Source organism: Poecilia reticulata, chromosome 3 (assembly GCF_904066995.2).
Source record: "Poecilia reticulata chromosome 3, P_reticulata-male-v2, whole genome shotgun sequence".
Classification (NCBI taxonomy): domain Eukaryota; kingdom Metazoa; phylum Chordata; class Actinopteri; order Cyprinodontiformes; family Poeciliidae; genus Poecilia; species Poecilia reticulata.
The window spans coordinates 28,849,826-28,860,429 of NC_088832.1; the positions used below are offsets into that span (position 1 = coordinate 28,849,826).

Below are 10,604 nucleotides of genomic sequence, written 5' to 3' on the forward strand. Positions count from 1 at the left end.
ATTGACAAAATGTAAAGAGTTAAATTGATATTTTTGATGGCAATGTAATTGTTATATTTTAGTCTTAATTTCTCTTGAGATAAACATCTCTTTTTCGTGGATACCTTGACCATACAAAGTATTTCTGGCAATTCTCTGAAAAAGAGATTATCAAGCATAGTTTGTGTGCAGCATATCTAGATTATTGTACAGTATTCGTTGTTAAGAACCTCTCTTTCTTTTAAAGACATTCATTTTTCATTCCTAACAAGGAACATAGCTTATCGTAGCCACTGTGTTTGATTACAAAAGTCAAGGTTACAAATCGTCTTCTCTGCTTTTACACATCCTTGAACTTGAATAGCAAGTGCATGATGGGTAGTTGTGCAAATGTGAAAGAGTCTGGTGTTGATGGGGTAACATCAGAGTGCCAAAAATGAATTGAAATTATTTCAGAGAGAAAATGTGAAGTCTTACTCAGTGGTCCACCCACTGTGATTTGGCCTTGCAAACTATAATGAGGAGAGTGATTCGGCTCTGATTGGAGCAACCCACTGCTTCAATGGAGTAATCACAACTGTGTTGAAATTACTCGACCAGTCCACCTGCTGTGCGGAGTGGAAACCCAGCAGAGACTGTTTGAATTGAAATTAACCAAACCATTTAGTAATATTGTCGACCTTGGTGTGGGTTGTAACTAGAAACATGACAGACGCATTCTTCGTCCTATTACCTATGCCTAGATGTGTGATTTGAGACCTTGACATTTGAATATACAATTTTTAAATTGTTTATCCAGTTAATTAAACTTTATATTCTTAAAAGTAAACATCTTCTAACAAGAAGGTCAATACAATTTTAAAAGACACACATTCTGAGTGATAATTTTATTTATGTATTTATATTTTGAAAAAAAAATAAAAAAAATAAACAAACAGTGACTCTGCCCAAACTACATAACTTATTCACTGTGTGAAAGTGACACAGTATGTGTCTCCCTTTCTTTATGGTTGACTCTGTTTCTGATATTCAAGAAAAACAACAAGGATTAAACGTTTCCTCTGATTGTGAGCATAGATACTCATTGCAAACAATTAACTTTTTATCTAATGAGTACATGAGAATATTGTATAAACAGATTCAAACGAGGCTCCTCTGCATCAATTAACAAACTGGTAGAAAAAAACTGATGACAACAGAAAACAATGAACTGAATATTGAGATATTATATCATTACTCGTAGCATCCAATGTGTGTGTTTGCACTCGTCTTAACCAAAACGTAAGTTTTAATTGAATTGAAATACTGCCAGAGATCATTGCAGATTAGATGAGTTACTATGAGAAGTACTATCTGTTAGATGGATGAGAAATAAACTCTGACATTACTTCATAAATGCACAATCAGAACACGATGGTTCCTGTAAAGTCTTCTACTTCAACACTGCTGAGGTTCAAACCAAACCAACTTTATTTATAAAGCACTTTAAAACAACCACAGCTGATACAAAGTGCTGTACATTAAAACACAACATAATAAAAAATAAAATAAAACTTACAGTTTAAAAACAAAAACATACAATTTAAAACTAGATCCCGCTGGTGTTGAAAGCCAAGAGAAATAAATGGGTTTTAAGACAAACTTTAAAAGTGGACAGTGAAGGGGCCTCTCTGACCTGCAAAGGCAAGTCGTTCCATAACTTTGGGCCAATGACAGAAAGCCCTGTCCCCTCTGAGCTTCCTTCTGAATCTCAGTATCTCCAAGAGCAGCTGATCTGCTGACCTGAGAGACCGATAGGGTACATAGGGGTGAAGAAGCTCAGAGAGGCAAGCCGGGGCAAGATTATGTAGTGATTTAAAAACAAACATAAGAATTTTAAAATGAATCCTAAAATAAACAGGCAGCCAGTGAAGTGAGGCCAGGACAGGGGTCACATGCTCCCTCCTTTGAGTTCCTGTCAGAAGTCGTGCAGCTGCATTCTGTACTAGCTGCAGACGTGAGAGCAGCGACTGACTGACTCCCAGATAAAGTGCGTTAAGGTAATCCAATCGAGTGAAAATAAAAGCGTGGATCACCATTTCAAAATGCTGCCTGGAAAGAAAAGATTTCACTGACACCAATCGCCTTAAATGATAAAAGCTGAACTTAACCACAGCTCTGATTTGGCTGACAATTTAAAATCACTGTCCACCTTAAACCAAGATCTGTAAAAACAGGTTTAAAATATACCTCCAAAGGTCCCAGGTCAACAGAGGACGACTCACAGGAGCCACTGGGTCCAAACACCATCACCTCTGTTTTGTTTTCATTAAAATTTAAAAAGTTCAAGGCCACCAAGCTTTAATATCACCTAGACATGCCAGGAGATGTGTGATGGAGTGGACATCCTTCTGCTTCATGGGCAAATAAATCTGACAATCATCAGCATAACAATGAAAATAAATCCCATGTTTCCTAAGTATGAAAGCCAGAGGCAGTAAATAAAGAGAGAAAAGCAGAGGGCCCAGAATTGAGCCCTGCGGACACCATAAGACATTGAAGCAGCAGATGATTCAGAGTCACAAATTTTCACTGAAAATGTTCTCTCATCCAGGTAGGACTGGAACCATTTAAGAACAGTGCCATCAATACCTACAATGTGGTGTAATCTCGATATTAAAATGTTGTGGTCTACTGTATCAAAGGCAGCAGTTAGATCAAGTAAAATCAGAACAACATGGTTACCAGAATCACATGCAAGAAGGATGTCATTAAAAACTCTTATTCAAGCAGATTCTGTACTATGAAGAGTTTTAAAACCTGACTGGAAAACCTCCAGAATGTCATTGTCATTTAAGAACTGTTTTTGTTTCACATTTTCTCTCTGAAATAACTGTTCAAGGGTGAAAGAGTACAACATATCCAATAAAAAGTCAGTTTTAGCCATTGCAACATTTGAGTGCAAATGTAGCAAAATATAATGATTATAAATATACAATCTTTGTAAAAACAAAAAAGTCTATATATTATTACTCAAATTTGGTTTTTCTGTAAAGTGAATTTAAATAATATGTTGTGAACTGGAAATGTATACATATTGTTTAAATACTTTTTATAGGTGAAATAAAATTCAAAACTTTTTTTTGTCATTTTTATATCTATAGTACATAAAGACAAATATGTGCACTATACGGAAACCTGCTGCAGTTTAAGCTTTCAGAGGTTTGCTATGAACACGTTGTAGTTGAATGGTGCCCTCTTGACTCAGCGTCTTTCTTCACTAGAGGGCAGCAACACTCAGCTTCTACATTTCATTTTCTTAGCGTACCAAGAGTTTCAGATTCATGTACATATAAATTAGCCAAGCACCATGGCTTGATCGCAGAACAGGCATCTACTAAATATATAAACAAACTATCAGATCATTTTAAAAGTTTAGGAAAAGCCTCAAAGCACAAGGAATTATTTTAAAGTTGTTGCATGGTGTAATAAGATGCATTTTTAGACCTACTGATAGCTTTTTAAATGGTCTTTATGTGTGTAAATATAGTGGACCTTTATATTGTTTCTGTTTAAATAATGCTCAAGACATTCTTATGTTCAAATTTGCCATTTTCTATTTTTTTTTGCCCTGGATTCTGGCAGCCATGGAGTTGGTGTTCATTATCTGTTCTTACAGCTTTCACTTCAGCACAGCAATTACATCCTCAGCTGCACTGATTAATCCAACATGGAGACATTCTGCAAAATGGTTTTGAAAAGACATTTCCAGACACTTACCAGGGAGTAGCTGTGGCACAGCTTGTTTATGCAGATAGACCACAGCCAGTCAAATGGCAATAAGATGTTTTCAATGGCTGCTTAAGGGTTCTCTTATCCTCTTGTGTATGCTGTGCATGAAACAATAGACTGTTTAGAAAATGATTAATATATTTTATTTTGCCCCTGACATAAACTGAAGGTGCCTGATGTCATGTTTGGGTAATGTACATTTCTCCATTGTTCCTCATATTCCCTCTCTGGCTATTTGTTACAATGCCCTCCCCCCCCCCCTCCAGCTCTCAGCCTAACTGCTTAACCTTCCATTCTCTTCCAGCAATCACATAATCAATCACTGTCCTATTGCTTGACAAAACGGACAATGGAAGTGTGTGAGCGAGAAAAACCTTTTGCCCTGTCTGAACAAGCAAAAGGAATGTCGACTCCTGAGGGCTAACGCCGGCAGAAAACACAGGCCCAGTAAATATTCAATTTAAAGGATTCCCAGATAAGGCGAGTTGAAAAATTGAGGCGGCACCCATTCTTCTAGATAAGAGAAGACGGAGCCATCTGGAGGCTGGGAGATAGCGAACTCCCACGCCATCCCAAAGACCTCACTCTCATCTGCTGCAGAGGCAGAGAGGGAAGAAATGGAGTGCCAACACTTTCTTTATGTTAACTTCACAACAAATTTATTCACATTCAGGGCACGCAGTTACTTACTGACTTTGGTCAACAAAATGTTACTGCTGTGTCCACCTATCTTTTTTTAATAATGCTATCTGTCATACAGTTTGGTGCATATTAAAGCTGCATAATATGTTTAACTTGAATTATACTCTTGAAAGTAAACAAAGATAATGGAAACACCACCTTTCTTCTGTGTTTCACTAACAATTTCATAAGAATTTTTTTCAGTTTATTTAAATTGCTGAATTAAAGTGAATATCTATCCAAACAGGTCAGATTTATGGGCAGCTGTATAATCTGGTTCAGTCCAAATTCAGTTTCCAATAATCTGTTAATTTTCTTCATTTTATTTCAAAATCAAAATGAATGATTAAAGTATTTTCTCCTCTCTGTTTAAATACTTTAAGGTCACACTGAATTGCATTTTCTTTTTCTATTTATGTCTGTATTGCCTTATACACACTTTGAATGGATCTTTGAAAACAAACAATACCGGCAAACAGACTCACAGTCTGTGAATAACCTTGTCCACAATCCTATAATGCACCTATTTGACTCCTCCACCAACCTATTTCGCGGCAGCCACATTGGATTTAGCTCTGGGATGTTTTTGTCAGTGTGTTTTATCTGTTCTCTCACTCAGGTAACGCTTTGCCGTTATCCCTAATTACCCGTCTGCATTTCACATTTGGCCCTGAATCCTCAATGCATGATAACAAATGCAGGTCGATTTGAAATTTACTTGTAGGGATTATCTTTTTTTTTTTTATTTTGACCCGGACTTCAGACTGGCTGGCCCATAGGCTCCTGGGTGAAAGCTGTTAACTCTGTGATAACGGTGACCTAAAATGATAACCTTCCGGCAGTCTTGAGGACACACAGTTTGCTTCATGTGAGCTGTTTTGCAGTCGCAGCATTTCTTCAACCTTGGTCGTTCTGCTTTGCTCCAATTCATGTAATGGGATTGAGCGAGCAAGTGGTCACGTTTTTTGCCACCAAAAACAGTTAACGACTTTGTAGTCACTTTGATATATTTTAGATTCTTTATTGTTCTGTAAAATAAATGTGATTTAAGGGTCCAAAGCTGTTTTTTTCACATATTTAAATGAAATAGTATTACCTCAACAAACATTTTATTTTTACTGTGATTGCTACTGCATTTGAAGAATATTGCAAAGGGGAAATTATGAAAAAAGTAGAAAAAGGCTGTAAAATGACATTTAAAATGATCACAACACAATTTAATGCATTTATTTTAATTTCCTTTTAGCGTTGGCTTTTTCTCTGCAGGCCATTCTCCGTCATTGCTGCAAATATCAGCACTTTCTGTTGAAACTTTTGCAATATCGCTGTTGCCACCGTAATACCATCCAAATAGAATAAAAGCAGAAAAGCGATGCATAAAAAAGCAACTTGAAAAGTCAGCATCTATTCCATTTATTTTCGTCTCAGAAGCCGCATGTCGCCGTTTTAAAATTTGCCTCTGTATACACCTGAGTTTTCTGTGTGATATTTTCTTGAGAAATAGAAGATGATGGAGAGGAGAAAAAAAGATGACAAAAGATGCACTGCTGCTGTACAGGAAGGCCTGCAGGCCGAAATGAAAAGAAGTGTACCTTATTGCCTCGGTTTCATATTTTGCAGCAACAGTGCAGTGTAAAGCTCCGTCAAGCCTAGTTTAAATCCTTTTCTCCTCTGTGTTGTGTGATGTTATGTAGTTATCTTAATGATAATCTCTGCCTGTATTTCTCCCCCTGGCATTTCTGTCAGGCTGGGTTGGTTTGGTCCTTATCAACAGCTTTGTCATTAAATCAGCTTTTCTACAGACAAATTTCACTGCTGGTACTCTTATCAAAACATCAGCACGCTGTGATTTTTTTTGTTCCATTAGAGCTTTGCATAGTGATGTATGAATAAAAAGATAAAATGCAAAAGAAAACTTAATTTGGAAAGGAAATGTTTATTTTTGTGGGAAGATTGATAGTCAGACAAACTAAAATGGTACATCTTTTCATTTGTTATACCACCAATATTTTCGGTTTATTTCTTTTACAAAATTGTATTTATTTATTTCTTCATTTGAAAAGCTCAGTTTCAGAGTACTTATGAACAAAAGGTTTTCATACCAAGAAGTAGTTTTATCCACAACTCAAACATAGTTGACTTGGGCAATCAATGGCTTCATTTTGATGTTGTTGTCATTGTGGGATATGATTTCTTTCTGTTCGTCATCACACAGTAAAAGCACACATTATCACGGTTGTGATGTCGGAGGCCATAAATCTGTTCTGTGAGTGCTCTTTGTACAGAAGCAAGCTTTTCAATCTGAGTCAAACTGACCTACTGAGGCTTGAATTTGGGATTCAGTTCTTCTAAGAAAGCACTGTTCTGACTGAGTGAATGTTCTGATTGTCTCAGCATTGTGCTAGACTGGAGTGCAGCGCCAAATGAACTTTGCTGATTCAATCCTCTCCACTGTGACAAGGGTTTAGCCAGTCAGTTAGGAGGAAGGACTGAGACTCCTTCCTCCAAGCACAGCTTCTTACAGTGAGGGAAGCCGCTGTATGGCAATTGTCCAAGAGGTCTCTTGTATGTTGTTTGTGCTGAAGGCTCAGTCCCTGCTCTGTCCTCCCACAATGCACTTAGAGCCTCTGGAGGCTGATAGCCTGGCTCTTGCGGATCCAGAGGATCCTTAGAAAGAAGGATGCTGATGGAAGGTACAGTCCTATGCACTGTCATCTCAGATGCCGCCCCCTGGTTGCTCTCCCACACTTCTTTCACCACTTTGTACCTTAGCTTGGTCATCTGATGCAGGCAGCCCACTTTTCGTTTCATAATCTCAGCACAGGTGATTGTCTTTGTGACTGCGCGACCTGACCCAGTAAAGATGACCTGCCTGAGCCCGGCAACGGTTCCGCCCGCCGCACTTCCAGTCTTTTCTCCTTGCATCCGAGCCATAGCAAATCCCATTAGGTTGCGAATCTTGCTGCCCTCCTTGACACGCATCTCCAGCACCCCAGAAGCCAGACCTGGAAAGGGACAGGGGCTGTCCTCCTCAACGCGGCCAACTTTTTTGAAACCTTCCTGGCCTAGTTTAACTGCTGTTGGAGAAGCTGGCAACACTGAAGGTTTTAGCGGATTAGAACCACTGTTGAACACTGCAGGCTGCATTACAGCGTTTGTGTAAGTTTGACCCTGATAAAAGGGGCACGTCCCCTGGTTTACTCCATTGGCAGTTTGGTTTGGTCTCTTTACCTCCAGTCCTGGTTGGGGTTTGACATTGTTGTTAGCCAAGCACTGGTTATGGCCACTGAACACTCCACATCCCGTAAACATTTCTGCAGTCCCTGGTGCGTCAACGAATTATTAGTCCAGACACACGCGTCTCCCCCATAGAGTACACCATAACATAATTTTCTTACGCACTTGGCAGTTCTGTCTCCTTCCAGTCAACAGCTGTAAAGTTTTAAGACTTCATATAAGAAATATTACTCACTCCCCAAGAGCTCTATCAACAAAGTCTTTAATGTCCCCTCTCAGAGGAAGCTGGAGAAATAAGATAAACGCCTGACTGATGAATTAAAAGCACTGTTGGGACCTTTCAAGATGTTCTTCAAAGAGCTGCTCATTTTCAAACCATCAATGTCTTTTCGGAATGTGTTCCAGATTCCTATGAAAAGACAAAGAAAAAAAAAAAACACTGGAAGGTAAAATTAGCCTTTCCTTCTGCTGCATGTATTACTAGCAATTGTATCTTAATTTCTGCACATACTACAGTGTTCTTCGAGTCTTCTTTAACAAAACTTTTTAAAAGAGAAACTCAAAGCTCTTATCAGGACTCCACCTTTTTCTTTCGCGGTCCAATCCAGCGCTGATGAGTCTGCCCTGCTGATCATCTTCTCATCATTTCAGAAGTGACCTCTGGGATAGTTTGTATTTTTATTTTCCACTTATTCCTCAAGACTTCTGAATTATGCTCCTCCAGCTCAAGTTGGTCTGTCTTTCCTCTCCACGTGCCCACTCTGGAATCCGCTGCAACTGAGACCAGGGCTGCACAGGGGTGTGCAGCTCGGGTGTAGTCCCCAGAGTTGTATCTTGTCTTCAGTGATGCTCTGGGAAGTCTGCTCTGTTCCCTACAAAGAGACATAAGTGACAGGAGCTGCCTCACAAATGCTCACAGGAGGAGTGTCTGTGTGGCTGAGGGGGAGCAAGAGGGAAAGGGGAGACAGCCCTCTTAAAGGCGCAGGTCTTTTCATCTTTTAGACGAACACCCTCCCCTCCACAACTGAAGCCTGCCATCTGAGGGAAAAGAAAAGGGAAGGGCTACTGCGTCCCTTTAAAACCTGGAATGCAGATCCCCGGCAACTTTGTCAATCTCTTTAGAGGACGTTCCAGTGTTTAATGTACATGACTGATTAAACCTGAGTTCTGAAATAGAGAGTCAGTCAAGCTTTAAAAATGCATTTTCAGCTGCGAAACAATGAATTAAATTAGCTGTGTTATAATTGAAAACATCCTTCAAAGGGCTGCTGAAAGTCAGCAGCATTAAATTGCACTGTACTTAGGCGTTATCCTGTTAGATGTTTGTGGCCATTTCAATTTACATAATGCAACATTAATAGCTTCATTGTTGGGGCAATCAAGTGGCGCGGTAAAAATGTCTGTCTCTTAACGCATGGATTGTTATATTGTCACAAGCTGGGGGGAGCCCTTGTGATCAAGGACACAAGGACCACAAAAAGCATGGAAGCATGACTGCCATGCTCAAGGTGCTGTAATCGTAACCGTTATCATTAGGCTGTCTTATGGGTGCAAGTGAAAAGATAGCGCTGACAGGTGAAGTAATAAGTGTCCTAATGGACTTTCTGCCACCAGTGGAGGGCGCTGGCTCGCACCCTACTGTTCCGAGTCGAGCCTCGACAGCTGTGCCGCTGCCCTGTTCAGCCCAGTCTCCCGGTCGACAGGTGGATTTGTTTTTGTGTGTGACTGACAGTTAAAAGAATGAGTAAAGACAGCCCACTGAGGCTGAACCTATAAGTCTGAGAGAGAGAAACAGACAAGTCCTAACTACTCTCTGCTCTGTACATCCCCTGGTGTGCAGTAGTGCACGCACAGTATAAACTCACTGTGACTTTCTAGGTCCATAATATGAGCCTAATTCGCACTGGCATGTGTATTATATTGGATCTCTATGGTAATCAAGGAAAAAATAAGGAAACCTCCCAAGTCCCACAGCTAAAGTGGAAACCTCTTTTATTAGCGGAGCCTGAATTTAACCAGAAGATGTGTAGATTTGTTAGATCTGTTTGAATGATTTACTGTTTTTCTGTTGTTGGTAAATTCATTTATGTAAGACAGCGGTGCTATTCATCTCTGAAAGCATTCCAGGCTCTGCATGAGACAGGGTAACAAATGTCTGTCTTTTTCTTGCCTTTTTGTAAGCTAAAAGGAAAGAGGCAGAAAGAAGACAAGGGGAGGAGGGGGTGTCTGTTGCACTCACCACTAAAGTGATCATTCTGTTGTTTGGGAGAAATTACCCTCATCAGTCATACAGAGATGCACAGCTGCCTAAGGGGATCTGGTAATGTTACTGCATAATAAACTGTGTTTATGTGTGCACACATATGTGTATGTTCAAAATGACAGAAAGAAGGCATGAAAGCCGTGGAAAAAGACAACGGGCAAAAGAAATCTAATTTAAACACAGAGAGGTTAAAAATGATGCCCTCTAATTATTGCTTTTTTTTCCCTATTACATGACGTTTGGGTATTATTTCACGGATTAGGCTTAGGAAACTGTTTTCTTGTGGGAATGGGATGAATCACATGGTGGTTTCTGCTGCAGAAAATATGTTTTCTTCCGTTTCGATGAAATAATTGTGAAACTCTTCGAAGCCGAAACATGTGAAAGTGCAGCGTATCGACCTTTGTAAGAGGAGCCTTTTTCCTTTAAGTGCCTTCGTTTAATGATGGGTTGAGATGGTGCTCATGCTTGGTCACCCAAGTTTTTACACCTCCTCCACATTTCTGGCCTCTGCCCCCGTAGCTCTCTAAGCACTTACTCTTCACTTTATCTGACCTTGGTTGGCATTTGTGACAATCTTGGAATTCTCTCCAGCACGCTGACTCCACCGTCGTCGTTCATCAACCACCTTCGGCTTTTTCCTTTTACCCCTCTAGGATTTAAGTAAAGAAAA

At 39.7% G+C, this 10,604-nt stretch overlaps 1 protein-coding gene across 1 annotated transcript; it reads right to left on the minus strand.

The window, feature by feature from the left end:
- Positions 1-6,347: 6,347 nt before the first annotated feature.
- On the minus strand, positions 6,348-8,769 carry LOC103462674 (ribonuclease P protein subunit p25-like). Its single transcript, XM_008405592.3, has 2 exons — positions 8,252-8,769; positions 6,348-8,077 (listed from the first exon to the last, which is right to left on the minus strand). The coding sequence occupies exon 2, from the start codon at positions 7,741-7,743 to the stop codon at positions 6,904-6,906; it is 840 nt and encodes a 279-aa protein (XP_008403814.1). The 5' UTR covers positions 7,744-8,077; positions 8,252-8,769; the 3' UTR covers positions 6,348-6,903.
- Positions 8,770-10,604: the final 1,835 nt, after the last annotated feature.